The sequence below is a fragment of the Mauremys reevesii genome, linkage group 7 (assembly GCF_016161935.1).
Source record: "Mauremys reevesii isolate NIE-2019 linkage group 7, ASM1616193v1, whole genome shotgun sequence".
NCBI lineage: Eukaryota > Metazoa > Chordata > Testudines > Geoemydidae > Mauremys > Mauremys reevesii.
In genome coordinates this window covers 63,820,327-63,840,045 of record NC_052629.1, presented here as the reverse complement: position 1 = coordinate 63,840,045, position 19,719 = coordinate 63,820,327, and the positions used below count along the sequence as shown (strand labels likewise).

At 41.3% G+C, this 19,719-nt stretch overlaps 1 protein-coding gene across 5 annotated transcripts in view; it reads left to right on the top strand.

Annotated features, from left to right (window-relative positions):
- The window catches only part of ADK (adenosine kinase), a 560,340-nt gene that overhangs the window by 44,368 nt on the left and 496,253 nt on the right, over positions 1-19,719 (top strand). For 4 of the 5 annotated variants that reach the window (XM_039547058.1, XM_039547060.1, XM_039547059.1 and 1 more), the window contains exon 2: positions 10,024-10,098. In XM_039547058.1, coding sequence (XP_039402992.1) covers positions 10,024-10,098 — 75 coding nt within the window. Of the gene's footprint in view, positions 1-10,023; positions 10,099-19,719 lie in introns of those variants that run through there. The other variant, XM_039547065.1, reaches the window with a different exon arrangement.

The window sequence follows — 19,719 nt, the reverse complement described above, 5'->3', positions numbered from 1 at the left end:
CTCAGTAAACAGGAAGAACGTGTCTTCACTTGTACATCACCACAAAAACATCCCCTGTAAGAGCTGTTCCCCTCTCATGGAGGTCGTGTTCTTTTTTGCAGTGAAACTTTTGCGTTTCACTGGAAAAATTCATTGGCAAGTGTAGACGCTCCCTCTGTTTTTGAGCAAAAATGGACTTTTTCTTCATTAAATGGCAAGTGTAGATATGCCCTTAGAAATATCCTTACGTTTGGAGGCTCTAGGAGCGCACAAGGAACAATACCAGTGACTACAATAACATTCACAGGTTATCAATCGTTCCTTTATTACCAATTTCATTAAGCCAATGAACAGAGCTGCAGCTATTGAAACATACATAGCGAGAGACAGCCTATAAGATATCTAGCCTAACAAAGTCAGGCTGGACAGCTGCAAAAGGGTCCTGGAAGGCTGATATGTTAGCCCTAGAATGTTAAAGGCCCTTCTTCTCAGCTTGTAGGAAAAGGTCTCAGGTCAGTTAAGGACACCTGAATGCAATTAAGGGCTGCCTGAGGCTTTTATAAACACCTCCTCTGGGGAGAGCAAAGTGGGAAAGAGAGACACAAGCTACTGCCAGGCTAGTGGCAGCAGGGTAACAAGCTTTTCTAGGCTGAGAGCCTGTGCTCCTTCCTTCCCATAAGGGAACAGCCAAATCGGAGTGCCTGCTAGGGGAAGGACTGACACCCCAGGGTAACCAACCGGAGGACACTGCTTCAGCAAGGAGGCAGGGAAAAGTATCACCTTCTGTTTTTATGTTTGAGACAGTTTCCTTTTTGTCTGGTGAAGGATCACCCCTCAGGCCGACCCTGGGGCCTACCCTGAAAACACAGCCGAAGGAGCACAGAAGGGGGAAGGCATACACTGCCCAGAGTGGGGCTGATATACCCCAAGCCTGCCATCGCCAGAGGGGGAAGTGCTAAGTCTGGTGAGACAAAGGAGGTGCCTTGTCACACAAGAATCAATGATTTCATACATCCATCTCTATAGTCCCCTTGGAGATGCCAGTATCGCTCAACAGGTGGTCATTTGTGGAGGGCCTCCTTATGAATTCTTCCTTACTTTTTCATACTTTTATTCTGTATTACACTAATTGAAAACTCTTCATATGCATGAGGATTCCAACCCTTTTTTTCTTATCTGGACTTCCACACTGCATAAATGTTGGTATGCCCATCTTTTCATAGACTGTTTTCTTAGTTTCTCTTATCTTCATTAATGCCTATGTCAACAAGCCCATGGTGACTTACAGTTATTGCAGAATTTCCCATGATGTTTCAGTCATACATCTTGTGGTAGTGAGGGACATGCTGTGGAATATTTTCCCAAATATCACCTGCATTTGAAAGAGGACTTTGTTAACGCGATACTCTTTAGTTTGCATCATCAGCATCCACACAGGGGAGTGGTAGCGCGCAGCACTGTGGGGCCATGTAGAGAAGCCCTTCGACCATGAGACTGAAAGAAACTAGTAAGTTTAAAAAAAAAAAAAAAAAGTTGCATTGCAATTAATTTCTCAGAATTTTACGTGCGGTTGTTAGTACCTCTTTTACAATAATCTTGCAACTTTTACTGGTACTTGCTTACCCCTGCATCAACAAGGTATGTGAACTTCTTTCAGGCCTCATATATGGCTAAGCTAAAATTTGACAGGCTATGCTGTAAAAGTGTAAAGGAAGGCCTAACTTACATCCCTAACATACTTTTATCCATAACATGCTTATTACTCCTCTATCCTGTAATACTATTTACATATGCCTACATTTATACCTACAACTTAAATCTCTTAATCACATATTGATTACACAGATTAATCATAACAGAACACAATTAAATGATTATATAAGATTATGAGCTACAGCAGTTGGAGAAACACTTAAAAGGAGCTGATGGAAAGAATCCCTCCAAAAACTACTATGAGAGGGGAAACTTAAGGGACTTAGCAACTTAAAGAACATGCAAAGAATGGGCCAGGATAGGCAAGGATGGTGGATCCTTCGTGCCTTAAGTTACTTTTGATGATGGGCATAAGGAATTGGATTCAGGTGTGATACATAGTCTAAGTTCTGACAGAGTGCAAAGAAGTTTTTAAATACTGGTTTAAGTTTATTAACAAATTAAACATATATTTATGATTGTTAAACAGATCATGTGTTAGTTTACAGCTTGCTGGTTTTCATGCTGGCTTTTCTTAAAACAAAATAAATGCTAACAGTCATAAGCTCAAAATGCCAGTTGAAGTTTAAAAACTGTTAGTTCGAAATGCAATTAAATTCTTGTGTACGGTGAAGAGGGCTTATCACAAGTTAGATTTTATGGCTTGTCTGCATGTCCCCAAAGTTTGGGCTATAGGGGTGTGAATTGCAGTGCATACTAGTGTGGATGCTGCTGGCGCAAACTAAAAAGTATTGCGTCAACAAAGTCCTCTTTAAAATGCAATACTTTTTAGTTTGCATCAGCAGTATCCACGCAGGGGAGTGGTAGTGCAGCACTGTGGGGCCATGTAAAGAAGCCCTTAGACCAGGGGTCTCAAACTCAAATGACCACAGGGGCCACATGAGGACTAGTGCATTGGCCTGAGGGCCACATCACTAACACCCCACTCTTGCTGCCTCTGGCCCCGCCCCCACTCCACCCCTTCCATGAGGCCCCGCCCCTGTCCTGTCTCTTCTCCACCTCTTCCCCTGAGCGCACGGCTCCCCACTCCTCCCCCTCCCTCCTAGAAAGTGCTACGCACCACTAACAGCTGTTTGACGGCTTGGTGGTGGGAAGTGCGTGGAGGTAGGCAGAGAAAAAATGAAGAGTAATGTCGTATAGTATTAAAATATAGTATGCTATTAAAAGTCAATTTATTAACTTTTTTAAGTTCAACTGTAATGTGAAAAGTCAGTGCTAATTTTGACAGTCATTTCACTTTTGGCCACTTAGCTGGCAGCATTTTGCATCAGCCACAGCATCAATATTAGGTTTGATATCCTGAGATGAAACCAATCTGTGTTACTTTCCAATGTTCATCAGTGAGCCTTGACCTTAACACAGATTTGTTAATTTTCATGGAAGAGAAAAACTGTTCATATATATTTCCAAACATTGCCATTGTCCTTGCGGAAGCAGAGAATAACATGGGAAATCTTTCTTGTGAAAGAAACCTGTAGAATTCTGGAATTCCAACATCTGTATACTTCTGCTTCAAAATGGTGTCACACTGAAGCTCCACTAACTCCATCTCCATTTCCTCTGCAACATAGTCAATTTCAAGAGCACATGGTGTGGAAAAAAATTGAGAATGTGGTTCAAGTGCCTTGAAATTTAAAAAATATTGTGGCTCAAAGTGGTGAAATACTAAAGACCTGGAAGAAAACAAAATCATTACTGATAAAATTTGCAGATGACACACAAATTGGGGGAGTGGTAAATAGTGAAGAGGACAGGTCACTGATACAGAGCGATCGGGATCACTAAGTAAGCTGGGCTCATGCAAACAATGTGTGTTATAATATGGCTAAATGTATACATGTAGGAACAAAGAATGTAGGCAATACTTTTGCAGTATGGGAGACTCTATCCTGGTAAACAGATGTGGCGGTTTTTGTGGATAATCAGCTGAACATGAGCTCCCAGTGTGATGCTGTGGCCAAAATACATTATCAGGGTGGTAATTGACCATGTTAAATAATATACTTTCGTAGCCCAAGAGATTAAGATGGGAAATGTTAGTGCCTGGATGAGTTTTTAAACTGTAGCCTCTTGGTAATGTTTTGGAGGAGGAAATGGTAAGACTTGAATAGCAATTAGATGTGTGAGGCAATGGAGAATAGTCATGATTCCTAGTTTATGGGCTGGAGTGAAAGGGAGAATGGTGGTGGGAGCAGTGAAAGAGGAGAGTTAGCTTGAGTTGATGGCAAGAGACCCAAGAGATGTCTTCATCTAGTATATTGGTACATTCCTGTTAAGTCAGGAGTGAAAAAGTAGATTTGAGTAATTGAGGTAGAGATGGGGAATGAAGCTATGAGAGTAGCTAGGATCTCACAAAGAAAGGGTGTAAAAAGAGAAGTGGAAGAGTGAAAAGTAAGAGACCTATGGGATTCTCATGGATGGTACATGAGAAGGAGGGTCTACTGAAAGGGCTGCCAAAGAAGTAGGATTTGAAACAAGAGGATGTTGTTGCAAAAGCCTCAGTTGAATAAAATGTCAAGAAGCAGAAGATGAGGAGTAGGATGAGCCCTGAAATTTGGCCAGGTGAAGGTCAATATAGATCTCGGTGAAAGAGCAGCTTCATAGAATAGAAGGGCAGAACATGGATTGGAGGGAATCCAGGGTGGAGGTGAAAGAGAAACTTGGGGGAAGTATTTTATAATTGAAAGTACCTTGACCAAAACAGGAATATCAGGGATTATACCCACAATCTGGGCTTTTTTGTATATAGCCAATATACTTCACAGCACAACATACTTAATCTTGGATCCTATTAAAAACACAAGATTTGTCAACATTTGAAAAATTCTATATTTAAACAGGTATATTCATAAATGAAAATAGTGTGGCCCACTGAACGGGGCACTGGTCTGAGAGTCGGGAGCTCTAGGTTCTCTTCCAGCTCTGCCATTTGACTGCTATGTGACTTCATGCAAGTCACTTCTCTCTGCCTGTGTTTCCCCTCCCACCCCTCCTTGTCTTGTTTCCTTGGACTGTAATCTCTTCAGTGCAAGGACCATGTGGTTGTACTGCACTTATTGCAATGGGAGCCCCATTTTGGTGGGATCCTTTTGGTGCTACTGTAATACAAATAATAACTTAAAACGACTGGAGACAACAAATTCCAGAGTTTATAGCTGAAGGTAGTTGGAGAAGTATTTGGGGACCAGGGTTGGCTTTTTTGAGGATGGAAAAGGTGTAAAGCTTGTATTAGGAGAGCTCCAGAGCAGGGAGAGACATGTTAAGGAGTATGAAGACAAGACCAAGAGAGTGGGAGGTAATAGAGTTGCTGGAGCAGATGGAGAGCAAAGCCAGACCTATACTTGGAAGGTTTTGTCAGTGTAGCTACTGTATATACTCGTTCATAAGCCAAATTTTTTTGGTAAAAAAGTGACGCATCAAAGAGCGGGGGTCGGCTTATCAAAGGGTCTACACCGAAATTTGATGAATTTAAGCTCTATTGAACTTAATATCTAATACATTGTCATTGTAGATCGGGGGTCGGCAAACTTTGGCTCCCAATCTGTCAGGGTAAGCCACTAGCAGGCCGGGACATTTTGTTTACCTGGAGCATTCGCAGGCATGGAGCCCCTCAGCTGGGTTTGCCATTCCCAGCCAATGGGAGCCGTGGGAAGCTGCGCAGGCTGAGGGACATGCTGGCCACTACTTCCTGCAGCTCCCATTGGCTGGGTATGGCGAGCCACGGCCACTGGGAGCTGAGGGGCTCCATGCCTGCGAATGCTCCAGGTAAACAAAATGTCCCGGCCTGCTAGTGGCTTACACTGATGGGCTGGGAGTCAAAGTTTGCCAGACCCTGAAATATCGGATTGGCTTATGAAAGGGTCATACAGTTTTTTGCCTTTTTTTAAACTTATCCATCCTGGGGGGGTCAGCTTATAAACGAATGGGCTAATGAACGAGTATATATGGTATATTGTTATACTCTACCAGGAAAGTGCTCCTAGTGTGGTGGATACAGTTTATACTCAAAAGCTGTATTTTTGCTAGTATAGCCCCATTGGCCGAGTGCGTGTGCTTGTACTTTTTCTGTGCTTTGACGAGTCTTCAGTGACCCAGCCCTCCGGCTGAGTCATACATAGTCTGTATGTGAGATCATATAAAACCCCTTCTGGGATACAAATCCAACAGGGGCTTCTCTGTGCCCTCTGTAACAGTTCTTTATCTGCAGCCCCATCTCTGGGCTTGCTCCTCAATCAGTACAGCAGGGCCTATTGCAGAATCCTGGTCATAACTGTCTCTCAGCCCCTTCTGGGCTTCCTCGAATTGTCCCTGCTCTTCAAGCAGTCCTGGGTCTGGTATGGGGCCTCATCCCCCAGGTTTCTCTCCCTGGAGACTCTTTGTGTCTCTGGGCCTTTCTGGCCCCAGTTTTTCAGCTGGACCACTAAAAGAGTTCAGTTCCCCTTCTAGTATGTATCAAAGTCCAGGCCACTTTCCTAGTGGCTGGTGGTGGGGACCCAGGTCCACCCTTTACTTTGAGTTCCAGTCCAGGGAACCTATAGATAGCAGCGATGTAGTTTATTTAAATGGACATGGCAGAAAGCTGCTACAATTCCCTGGGCCACTTCCCTGTGTCCCCAGTACATTCTTCACCCTTACCTCAGGGCCTTGTCCTGGTTGAGTCCCAGCAACCAGCCAGGAGCACCTTCAAGTACTCCCCGCACGCATGCCCCCAAGCACTGCTCTTTCTGAGGTCCTGTACCTCTCTCAGACAGCCAGGCACACCATCCACTCTCCTCTAGCTTTAGCAAGGAACTGATCCCATGCTGGCTCTGCAACTCTTCATATACTAGCCTGCTGGGTCCTGATTGGCTGCTCCCTGCAGCCCCTGTCTGATTGTGTCACTCTTGGCAGCTTGGAGGATCCTCTCCACTGCCCTTTTCCAGGGTAAGGTGTGGCAGGGCTGCGAGGCCTCCAGCAGGGGGCCTCAGGTCCTGGTCCACCCCCTCACAAGCTTATTCCAACCTGCGCTCTCTTCCCTCCTCCCAAGCAGAATAAGCTATACTAACAAATGTGCAATTTTGCCTTTATAACAACATCTACACAGGGCTTTTGCTGGCACAGCACCTCACAAATTGTACCTCATCACACCTCTGGCCAACATAGCTGTGCTGGCAATTTTTGTCATGAAAACTTGTCCTAAGTGCAAGTTCTAGGTGGTAATGATGGAGCTGGAAGAGAGAATTTGATGGGAAAGAAGGAGATTGTGGCAGATGTTGTCTTTGAATGGTCAACAAATCTTGTGTTGAAGGGAAGTAGGTGGTGGGAGAGAAGATGTTTTTAGGAGAAAGTTGCAAGTAGGCAACTGACACTGCATTTGTTGGTGTCAATGAAAGTGGAAAAGTGGTTTTGTTTGACCAGGAATATGACAAAAATGTAAGAGAAGAGTGAGTCTTTTCTTGGAAAGAGACCAGATGTTTATGAGCTTTTGGAAGCACTTAGCAATATGCGCAGGGCGGGGGAGGAGGAAAGGAAGGTGGTTTTTTTTTGGCTGGGTAAGGACAATGTGAGTCTGTTAGCATGAACTTTGTGGTAGGAGATAATTGAGAAAGAAGCAAGGATGAGGTGAAGAAGTAGGAAACTAGCTGCCGGAGCTGCTTCCTGGGCTTGCTATTTTTATGGTTTTCCTATAGGACCTCCCATTTAATTTTCTAGCTGTTCCCATATTAGGCCATGTCTACAATATTGGCTAAATCCGTACTGCTGTGATCGATGCAGCAGTGTTGATTTAGTGGCTCTGGTGAAGACATGCTAAGTCGATGAGACATCTCCCATCGACATAGCACAGTATAAACACAGCTGTAAGTCAACCTAAGTTATGGTGACTTCAGTTACATAATTGAAGTAGCGTAACTTAGATTGACTTACAGCATTAGTATAGACCAGCCCTTAGGTTTGCTAGCTTTTTTTTATCCTTTTGAGTAGGAGGTAGTAAAATCCATCTGGCCTAACTGCCAGATGAGTCAGCATAACAGCTATACCTCCATGTGTGGTTCTAATATCTGACAACTTGTCAAAATGCCATGGAAACTTCTTCAACTATTGGTTAGGTCACAAGTGAAGAAGGGTCTGAAAGCTAAAGACAGCCACGTTAAGTTACTTTGTTGTCTGGCTTTGTTTGAACATTTAGATTTTTAAAGCTGAAATACTGTGGTAGTGCTTTGGAGAATATTGGCCTAATGGAAACCCTTGAAAAAATGAGCAGTTAATGGGGAAGAAGGTGTATAATTGATGGCTTTTTTTGTTAAATTTTCAGAAGTGATTTCAGTAGCTAGATGATATTGGTGTTTGTCTGAAACCGATCCGGGTTCGAATAGCTTTGGTATTGGGAGAGGAAAAACAGGCTGGATCAGAATAAAGTTTAAAGCCAAGTGGCTGATAATTCTTAGTTGGGATGTTATCAAAAATACAAACACACCCAAAAAATCATTAACATACAAATCTATACTGCTCACTGCTTCACACTGAGTAGACAGACATGCACCAATTATACAAGATGGAAATCGGCTTCGTCAGAGCAGTGCCCGGTGCAACACAGAAAAGAGGCCCACAGGCCACTGCCTCAACCGCCCTTGCTTTCACACTTAAGGGTGTGGTGCGGCTGCGATTGTGCAGGTTCCACTCACTCAGACCGCGGGGACAGAAACTCCTTGGTTAGCTAATCCCCAGATGGAGATGGCACCCAGACCCAAACACTCCACACAAAGACAGAGCAGTAACTCACACAACTTAAAACAGTCTATAATTAACTATCTACTAAAACCCAGAACAGATATACAAACTAAACAACTGTGCAATTATGAGCTCAATAATTCAACTCTTATATACTATATACAAAACTGGTACCGAGTTAGGGAGGGGAAAAAGAGGGAAAGCTAGATAAGCAAAATGTCAGAAATTAGAATGCAAATACCGCACTCCAGGCACAGCTGACCAGCAGAGCAGACACCAGAAGCATGACGAGCTGATAGAAATAAATCCAAAATGACAAATCCAAAGCGACATGACACGAGCTAGCTATAACCGGAGGAGATCCTGGCTGAAAGGTTGATCAGGCCCTTTAGCTGACACGCGGACACTCCACAAAAATTTTGGTGGGAAACCTAGTTTTATTCGAAGGGTCTTACTCACTCGTGTCAGCATCTGATTGGTCCCTGGCTCCCACACCCTTCAGGCTCCGAGCTGTTGCTCCCCACGCCAACAGGATCTGCACACGACACACTGGCATCTTTGCACAAGGCACTAGCCTGACCCCTAGATGACCAAGCAAAAAGAGCAGGAAAATGCACACAGCACTAGAATGTTGCACACTGCACCTCAGGGTTGCACACGACACCATGGTGTTGCTGGGCAGAATTAGGTCTCTGCCCTCTCCTGTGGAACAAGAACCTGGTCCAAGATGGAGGCAGCCTTGTCCTTTTAGCAGATCAAGATGGCTGCGGACCGACAATTGGCCATACAGAACCATAACTATGTATAGGGTTGCGACAGTGTTTAACCTGCCAATTGGAGCCAGCAGGTGTTGGCTTGGTGGGGAATGTGATGGATTTGAATCTAGTGTTAGAAAGTGTAGCGGGCACAGTTGCATTCACTACTGTTTCCCTCTGTGTCATGTACTATCTAGTTCAACATTATTACTGTATCACTGAAGTATGTAAGATAACTAACTGAATATGCTAAAATAATTTTTTTTGAAATTATTAGAATAAAAATACTTGATCATTAGATAATGCATTTTGGTAACTTTCTGCTTTGCATCATACTGCTGCATGTTTAGTAATTTTTTTCTGCATTAAAAAGTCAACATTTTATCAGTAAACAAATACTATTTGTAAAGATAGATGAGGATTCATGCAAAATAAAGTACTGCTCTTAACAATTTTATAAGATTAAATTTGTGGCTGCTCAGATAAACAAGAAATTCTGGCTCATGGAACTCTACAATCTGTTCCACTGTTGCCACCTTATATAACCTGCAAATACAACCCAAGTGCAACTCTTAAAAACTACAGATTATAGCATGCAAGGCTCATTACCTGATTGAAGGGTTGCTTAAATTAATGTGCAGTCTTACATGTTTGAGACTTTTGTATTCTACTTAATTTACTAAGCAAGAATACAAGTTTGCATTTTGTTCAGATTAACTGTGCTGTCTGGATTCCAGGCAAATTGACCATGCAGCTTTTGGTTGGGCAAAATTAGTTTTGTCCTAATCTGTTGTTTGTCAATGCAATATAATGTTAGACTAGAAACATTACATTACATTTGAAAAACCTTTTTTTTTTTTTTTTGTAGTGAAAATGTGCTTTTTGGAATGGGAAATCCTCTTCTTGATATCTGTGCGGTAGTGGACAAGGACTTCCTTGACAAGTAAGTATAAAGATATTTTCATATTAATTTCCTAAATATTGCTGATGGTTAATTCTAGAAATGCAACATGAAATTGAATACCGGCTTAACGCAAGCGCTTAACTTTAGTCTTTTCAGTGTCCTCTGTAACATCTATTTGATGGTAACTATCAGTTATCTAATATAGGCTGTACATCTTCTCCTCCCTTAACCTTTAAGTTTTGTATTTTCCAAACTTGTTGCTCCCCTCTGATTTCTTCATATTAACCTAAGTAGATAGCTACATGTACAACAAATATTTGTCTTGCTTCATATGATACCCCTGATATAATCCAGTACAGTAACTCCTCACTTAAAGTCGTTCTGGCTAACGTTGTTAAGTTGCTGATCAATTAGGGAACGTGCTAGTTTAAAATTGTGTAATGCTCCCTTCTAACATTGTTTGGCAGCCGCCTGCTTTATCTACTGCTTGCAGGAAGAGCAGCCCATTGGAGATAGCTGTTGGGGGCTTGGAACCAGTGTGGACCAGCAGCCCTCCTATCAGCTCCCTGCTCCCCTAAGTTCCCTCTGCAGCAGCTGCCCAGCAGGCTAGCAATTGCAGCTATCCCTGCCCCCACTGCCATGTGCTGCTCCTGCCCTCTTCCTTGGAGCTGCTCCTCGAGACTCCTGCTTGCTGTGCAGGGGGGAGGGAAAGAAGAAGGGGGCTAATGTCAGAGTGTCCCCCCCTCCCCCCAGCTCCTGCATCCCGCTTACCCCATCTTCCATAGAGCAGGGGGGACACACCAGAGCTCAGGAAGGAGGGAGCTTGCAGCAGCTTTGGTCTCAGCAAGCTAATCTAATTAGCAAGGCAGTATACTTAAAGGGGCAATGCGCATATCTCCCTCCATTCCGGCTGCCTTGTTGAGTGAGAGAGTTTTAACCCTTGAGGGCTCAGCCAATTGCTAGTTCATCATTTAGCAGTAAGAGAAATAGTCCACCCTCTGACTCCTTCACCTCAACCAAGCTTCACAATCATCATCACTCTGTGCTAGTATTAAATTGTTTAAAATTTATACTGTGTGTGTGTATGTGTATGTGTATGTGTGTGTGTATATATATAGTCTTTTGTCTGGCGAAAAGAATTTCCCTAGAACCTAACCCCTCATTTACATTCATTCTTACGGGGAAATTGGATTTGCTTAACATTGTTTCACTTAAAGTCACATTTTTCAGGAACATAACTACAACGTTAAGTGAGGAGTTACTGTATTGCATTTTCATAGATTCCCCCCCCCCCTTTCCTTTTGGGAACCAGTTCATATTTTAACAGAGTTTTGTTTGGCCCATTTCTTTAATTTTCTGGCTTGTGGTATTTAATTTAGTTCTGATGTGCTACTTAAGAACAGAAACTGTTTGATCACATGGATTGTCCTCTTGATGGATTCTGCAGCTCTTACGCATCTCCTCCGAACAGGCCTGCCACTTTACCACTGGTGCCACCACCTATGTCCTATTGGTGGCATGAAGCTTCCTCATGCTGTGAAGTAGCAGATGCAACTTCAGTTCCCCAGTTGCCTGACTTAGAAAGCTTCAGCTATTAATAATGCTCCAGTCTCCAAGTTATCTCCCTGGATATTTCCACATAAATTCAGCTCCTTCCAGCTGCTGCTGTTTCTTGCTTCTATTTTGTTTCGTTTTTAGTGAGTAGTGAATGAGTTAGTCCTATCGTTCAAAGTAGTGACAATTCATTCTTGACTTTATATTGTATACATATGTTTAACATTCAGTGTTCTCTCCATTCTATCCCCTCAGTTGTTAATGGACCCAAAATCAGTTCTTCAACAGAAGAAAAAAAGAACAATTACAGTTTTATCATTCTTCTTATCCTCATCTAACTCATTTCTCTTGCTTTCCTATGAAACTTTTGTCAGTTTTATACTTGTATTTGTTTGCTAAGATTAAAAACAAATTATGCCTCTTAATCAGGGATTCTCAAACTGGGGGTCGGGACCCCTCAGGGGGTCATGAGGTCATTACTTGGGAGGTTGCAAGCTGTCAACCTCCACCCCAAACCCCGCTTGCCTCCAGCATTTATAATGGTGTTAAATATAGAAAAAAGTGTTTTTAATTTATAAGGGGGGGTCACACCCAGAGGCTTGTGATGTGAAAGGGGTCACCAGTAAAAAAAAGTGTTAGACCCACTGCCCTTAATGATAGAAAACAAACATGACACTATGTATTTAAAGCTTTTATATTTTAAAGGTAAGTTTGATAAGTAGCCTGAATGACCCAACTTATAGATAAGGCTGCAATAGAATTGGAAGTGAATCACTCAAAGCATGACATTTTTGAATTCTCCTAACAGGGTTTTTTAAACTCTTATAAATGTTAAATAAATAAAACTTGCTGCAATGAAGTGTCCATTGTAATACTTGTAAAACCATTCTGAAAATTCCAAGAAAATATTTGGTGTTTTTTTTTGTTTGTTTCTTTGTTTTTTAAACCCTATAAATTTTTTTTTGGGGTATAGACCACAGCAATGAAGTGATGGGAGAGCATTGCACTGGGGCTTGCGTTAGAAAAGCAACACTATTATAAGAGGTTGACTGAGCTGCTCATTGGGTTGCAAGAGAACCTAGCTCGTCTAGGTGGTGTGTTAGAATTTATGTCCCAGTTGTTGCAAACTAATGGGCCCCAGCATGATGCTCACTAACTGGCTCAGGTAGTCCTTGGTACTCTTCAGTGTAATTATGAATGAAGAACAGTTTGTTGTCCAAATTAAGTCATAAGTTTGTAAACACATTCCCCAACCCAAATATTTGTCATCTTGAGCAGATAAGGCTTCATCAGTTCATGCAAACAATGTTGTTTAAAAATATTTACTATCTAATTAAAATTATATTTTGTTATCTCCTGTAAGGGGTGACCCTTTAAGGGGAGTTGGAACCCAGCCTTACCCCTGACTTTTTAAGCTACCTCCCTAGGGATCAGCTGATTTGTAAAAGTAGTAAGTAGCCCAGCTGGGAAAATAGCTGCATGGATTGTCCGCTGCAGGAGATCCTGGGACAGGGGGGAAAGCTAGAGGAAGCAGGTTGGCTCCTATGGCAGGTCCTGGAATATGGTAACTCTCAGGCAGATGGCCTGTAAGAGTACTGGAGAAGAGCTGCCGGGAGTGAGGCGGGTCCAGTAGGATATCCCTGAGTCAGAGGAAGAGACAGGCTTGAGATGTGGAATTTATTACCAGTTTTATACAGAAGAAAAAATAAAGCTGAAATGGACTCTAGGCGTGGCTTTAATTCTTCCTTGGCTGCAGATATGAGTCAGCAGCTTAAAATGTAATTTTGTGTCTGACTCTGTCTTCCTCTTTCTGTATGGTGTGCAGAACGTACCAACACTGCTCAGTAAAAAAGGGAAACCTTTTTATTTATAGTCAGCCTAAAAGTTGTGGCCCTTCCTTTTTTGAAGGTGATTTTAGATACAGTAAATCCACTGTCCCCATAATTCCAAAGAGAGGCTACTGGATCCCTTGGATCACTTGATTTGGTCCAGGATCTGAGTATCTTACTGGCTAAAGCTTTCGTTGTAACCTTTTGTCTTGAATTTCATCCTCTGTGTTAAACTAATTTTAATTAGTGACTAAACAGGCATCACTAAGGGTATGTATTCACTAGCAACGTTAAAGTGCTGCTGCAGCAGCACTTTAACATGGCTGTGTAGTCGTGGCACCAGCGCTCGAAGAGAGCTCTCCCAGCTCTGTAAAAAACCCACCTCCACAAGGGGAGTAGTTACCAGCGCTGGGAGCGCTGTCTACACTACCACTTTACAGCGCTGAAACTTGCAGTACTCAGGGGGTGTTTTTTCACACCCCTGAGCGAGAAAGTTGCAGGGCTGTAAAGTGGCAGTGTAGACAAGGCCTTAGTTAATGATACTTTTTCAATCTACTAAATATTGAATGATGGAGTTTAGCACAAATTTTATTTTCTGCTCACAGAGGTTAAGGCAGTGTGTTGTATATGACTTTGAATAAGAGAATCCTTCAGCACCAGTGGCCTTGTAAACTTCAATAATATACATGCTAGAGTGTAATTAGAGCTGTCAAAACTAATTACATGGTACAAGCCTGGATTCTTGCCACTGGTGCATTAGCTGAACTCTGGTAGTAATAAATGATGTAAGGACTTCAAATAAGTTCTCTGTAAAGGAATATATGGAAAATCAACCTCTGTTAAGATAAAGTTTTGCCTCCAGGGTGTTAAATATTTAAGGTCATCCTGAGGTTACTGAGTATTCATTCTGGGGAAGCTTGTATGTAACTGTAGTCTGGGTAGAATGTTCATGAATGTGAAATGCTCTGTCTTATATTACCTTCCTCTTTACCACTGTTGTCGTAATTATTTTTATTTTTCAGAAATGGTGTATCCAAATGTTTGCCTAGTAAATATACTATAGATAGTAGTAGCATTTTAAAGATTTTTTTGTTTTCTTTTAATGCTGCATAAGATATGCTGATCTAACTGTGTGATGGGGTATCCCAGACCCTGAGGCCCCCTGCTGGAGGCCTTGCAGCCATACCACAGGGGAGGTGAGTCCTCCATGCAGCTGCTCTAGGCACCCTAGAATGCAGCCAGTCAGAAAGAGACTGCTTTCTTGCAGCCTCTCAGGGCCCAGCAGGCTTGTATAAACGGATCTGCAGGGGCAGAGTGAGTTCAGTCTGCTGTCAGGGACCAGGGGAGCAAGGAAGGTGCTCCTGGCTGGCTGCTGGGACTTGAGGAAGACCGGGGTTGTGGGGAAATGGCCCAGGGATGAAGTTAGTTTAAAGGGATGTTCCATGTGACTGCTACTTAGAGGATGCCCCACAAATAGCCACTGGGGAAGTGGCTAAGCCCTGAGCAAGGGAGTTTAAACAGGCCCTGGGAAGGGCTGCATCTGGAATTGTGTTACCCTGAGAAGGGTGCTGAACTGAGACTGTCTCTCAGCTGGGGTCAGTGAACTGAGTGTAAGAGTAGTGGGTCAGTGGGAGAGCTGTGGTTACTGAGGACTCAAGCAAAGGCAGAGAGTCTCCACAGAAGAGACCCTGGATGCGCTGCTCCATCCCAGAGCAGGAACCTTTGCCAGGTAGCCAGACCCCAATGGAGGATGGGGCCTGTTGACAGACTGACTAAGGACTTTTTTTCTTTTAGACTGAATCTGCTACAGATAAACATGACTTTTAGTTTTGGTATGGTTGTAGACATTTCCTGCTGTTTAAGACTGTGGCTTTGCGTTTTTTTCCCTGTCCCCTTTCTAAAACCAGTATTAACAACGACAACAACAAATAGGGAGGGATGTTTCTAATTACTATAGTAATGAAATAAAACAGTCTGGTTGCTCAAGAATTACCACAGTTAGCAATCTAATAATAAAGAAGCACATACATTTAATCACGTTCCTAGTTTCTCATTTTTTATACATACGATTTGTAATGGAAGTTATTAGGGAAAAACTTTTTTTTAGCCTTTTTATTTTAGTAATTTAGAATTCAGTTAATTCTTCAAAAAGAGAGAGTCACATTTTTATATCAGATGGATCAATCTAGTGCAGGGGTAGGCAACCTATGGCACGGGTGCCCAAGGTGGCACTTGAGCTGGTTTTCAGTGGCACTCGCATTGCCCAGGTCCTGGCCACCGGTCCAGGGGACTCTACATTTTAATTCAATTTTAAATGAAGCTTCTTAAACATTTTAAAAACCTTATTTACTTCACATGCAACAATTGTCTAGTTATATATTATAGACTTATAGAAAGAGACCTTCTAAAAATGTTAAAATGTATTACTGACACGCGAAACCTTAAATTAGAGTGAATAAATGAAGACTCGGCACACCACTTCTGAAAGGTTGACGACCCCTGATCTAGTGGGTTGTATTTGATTTCAGTTAGGCACTGTATCCTGTGTCATCTTGATGCATGCATTGTGAAGAAGAATAGTTAAAAAGACGTTTGGTTTCTTCCCTCTGTGGTTTCTAAGTTGGAAAACATCCAGAACCTACTACCTTATTTAAAGCTGATCTTTTGGGTCAAGATATTGCAGCAAATGTATGCAGCAAATGTATGTACCAGCATATCATTAGTACTTGATATCTTTGGAAGATCTAGCACAATGTTGCTATAAAGGTATACATGGAAGCCATCTTTCAACTTTCTCTTCCTCTATCCTTCAATATATTGTTTTTATTGCTGCAATTTAATAATGGCACCTTTGGGACAGATCTTCTGCATTCCTGTAAGCTACCTGGTTTACTGTAGAAATAATAATTAATAATAAAAACAAGCAGGTCTTTCCATTTTTCAATACACCGGCATTTTGACTGGTATGTTTCCTCCTTGTCATCTGATGGAGACAAGGGGCTTGCTATCCCAGAATCCCAAGATGCTTTGTCTTCTGCATGATAAAATTATAGTATTCTCTTCCCTTCCTCCCTTTCTTCCTTCTCCAAGCGAAAACCATTCAACTTTCAAGAAGGAACAAAAGGATTTATATTTAAATTTGACTGGACATAAGAATGCCTAATGGGGCCACCTGCAGCAAGATGGGCTCTAGAACCATGAATTTTTAACACTCTGTGTTGTTGGCTCCTTTTGGCCTTAATGATGTGGAGAGTTCCTTTCCCTTCTCTTAAACTGGGACTCTCCCTTGGTAGCAAGGAAGGCAATAATAATTAGAGCTTTGTGGCCAATGCAGCCAAGAGATACTGGTTCAGCCTTCTTTGTTAGGAGTAACAGCACAGTGGTTCTCTACCAGGGGTAGATATTTGCCTAGTTTTACAACAGGCTACATGAAAAGCACTAGCGAAGTCAGTACGAACCAAAATTTCATATGAAAAATGACTTGTTTATACTGCTCTACATACTATACACTGAAATGTAAGTACAGTTTTATATACAAAGTTTTATTTTATAATCATGGTAAAAATGAGAAAGTAAGTAGTAATTCAGTTCTAGTATGATGTGACACTTCTGTATTTTTATGTCTGATTTTTGTAAGCCAGTATTTTTTTCAGTGGGGTGAATTTTGGGGGTATGCAAGACAAATCAGACTCTTGAAAAGGGGTACAGTAGTCTGGAAAGGTTGAGATCATAAGATCAAAGAAGGCAGCCACTGCTTCATTCCTGGCTGTTAAGACACTGCAGACCATCAAGGATAGCACTTGGTGGTGATTCAAATGTTTTATCTTAATGGCTTCTGCTCTCTTTCTGATACAACTATTATTTCTTATTGTCCCCTCATGATGCCACAGCTTTCCAAAGTATTCATTTCAGCATAGCTGTGCTACACCTTCTCCCAGTATTTCAGAAGAACTGCTAAAGTCATGATTCTCCATGTTCTCTGCCTATTAAGTACCCAAAGAGATGCAGCAATCCGAGGAAGAGGGATCAGGGTCAAAACTGAGTTGACACTGCTGGCGATACATTTATAGTTTGGAAAGTATGAAGTACAAAATATTACAACTAGTTTGGTTGCAGAGTTGGCAATAGAAACCAGGAGATCTAAAATTCTAGCCCTTAGCTTTAGTCACTAGAACTTGGTGATTACAAGGATAATATCACCGTTGGCAGCTCTTTCAAAACTCAAAAGGTTTGACTCAAAAGTGAAAGTGATTTTCTTTTTGGGGTCTTTGCCTTTTTCTTGTCAGCACTCAAAGTGAAAAATAATTTGCAATAAAATGTGGTGATACAGATAGTAAAATCTGTGATACTTTTGAACAAATGCTGCCAACTCTAACTGGCAAATTCTAAGCTTAAAAAAATTAGTTGAATGATTTACCTTGATCTTCACTTGAGTGCATGCCTCTTGAGTATTCCTGGCCTGGGAGTAAAAAAAATGGAACCTGAGAATCTAACTTGGGTTTATTGTGAGAAAGATCAAAGTTCTTAATTCTTGCTCCAGAGAAATCTTGTTTAAAAGCTGGTTTCAGTTGCATAAAATCAGCACAGAGATCAAGCAATGTTAATTTTCTTCAAGTGTACTTAAAACATATAAAAGAATGACTTCAGTAGTTGAAATTCACTTGCATCTTGGGTAATAAACATGATTTTGTCTGTGTGTAATTTGGCCTCACCCTCATGACAAACAAACTAGAGAGGAACTTTACTCAGTGTACATGGCAAGAACATTGCTGCTTGGGACAAAAAGACAGACTTTCATAGGCCAAGTCCCAGCTGTCATTAGATAATGCTGAACAGGAATGTTTTTATTAGAATTCATATCTTGTTAAAAGTTGAATTTTATATTATCAGTTTATGTGGTTATATGTCTGTTGTATTGGAAACAGAATGGAAGAAAGAAAAGAGTGCTTTTAATTCATCATTATTATTACTTGTTGTTTCAACAGATCTTTTTATGTAAGGAGTATGCCTGGAGGAATTTCTTTCCTCAGACAAAATTCAAATGATTGAAAGGTGGTTTTAAAATTAAAGCATTGTGATTATGGTTTAATATTCAGCTTTTTTTTTTTAAATGTATAGGTACACTTGAAGTAAATATGAGTGAAATTTAATTCTGCTGCTTGTAGTCTCATACTTTACACTACATTTTCAAGTCTGATTTTAAAGCCATGAAAAAATTGTTAATAGAGTTCTAACTGTAGAAAAATATTATGTTCTGACCTAATGGTGTTTTGTCTGCAGTATACTGAGTTTCCAGTCAATCCAATATAAAACATTAGGCTCAGAGACTTTAAGGCCAGAAGGAACTAGCATGATTATCTGTCTGCTCTCCTGTATATTGCAGGCCACAGAACCTCACCCCAACCACTCCTGCAATAGGCCCATAATCTCTGGCTGAGTTACTGAAGTCCTCAAATCTTGATTTAAAGTCTTCAGGTTACAGAGTCTACCATTTATTCTAGTTCAAACCCCCAAGTGCTCTGTGCCCTACGCTGCCAAAGAAGGTGACACCCCACCCCCACCCCAATAGGGTCTCTACCAATCTGATTTAGAAGAAAATTCCTTCCCAACATTTAGTCCCTAATTTTAAAATATCCATGTGATGTGTATAACATTTTAAAGTTAATACTGAAGCAGGAAGAAGTGAAATTGAAAAGCAGGAGGACCTGTATGAAGACACGGTCAGAGCTGCAGCCAGAAATGCAGATAAGGCAGATATCATAGTTCTTTAAGGTGAATTTTCTCTCTTATCTTTTCCGGTATCTTGGCGTGCATATTTTCTCTAAGAAATGCTGTGAAATTCTTCTGCTGTATCTCTGATCTTCCTTTTGTCTTAACATGTCAGGATGTGTTTTCAGTTGAAATTATTAGTTGCTGCACTAATGAATTATCCAAGTGACAAGTTCTTATCAGTGGAAATACAGTAACATTTCTAATTTTTTATAACTGTTTTCTGCATTTTTACTTTGATCTCCTAGAATTTGAATACTGCTTTCAACATGCACCGAAACAAAACAATATTTTTAGGCATTTGCATACTGTAGGCTTCCTCACTAAAATTGTTACATCTTTGTGCTCTCATGGAAGTCAAAGGTGGAAAAGAACATTTATATCATTAGTCTATTTCTCTGCCAATGCAAGATTGTTCCTTACACTAAACATTTTAATCTTTATTACATTTCACCATGTTGCAGTAAATCACAACAAAATAAAGTCTGTTAACTGATTTACATAAACT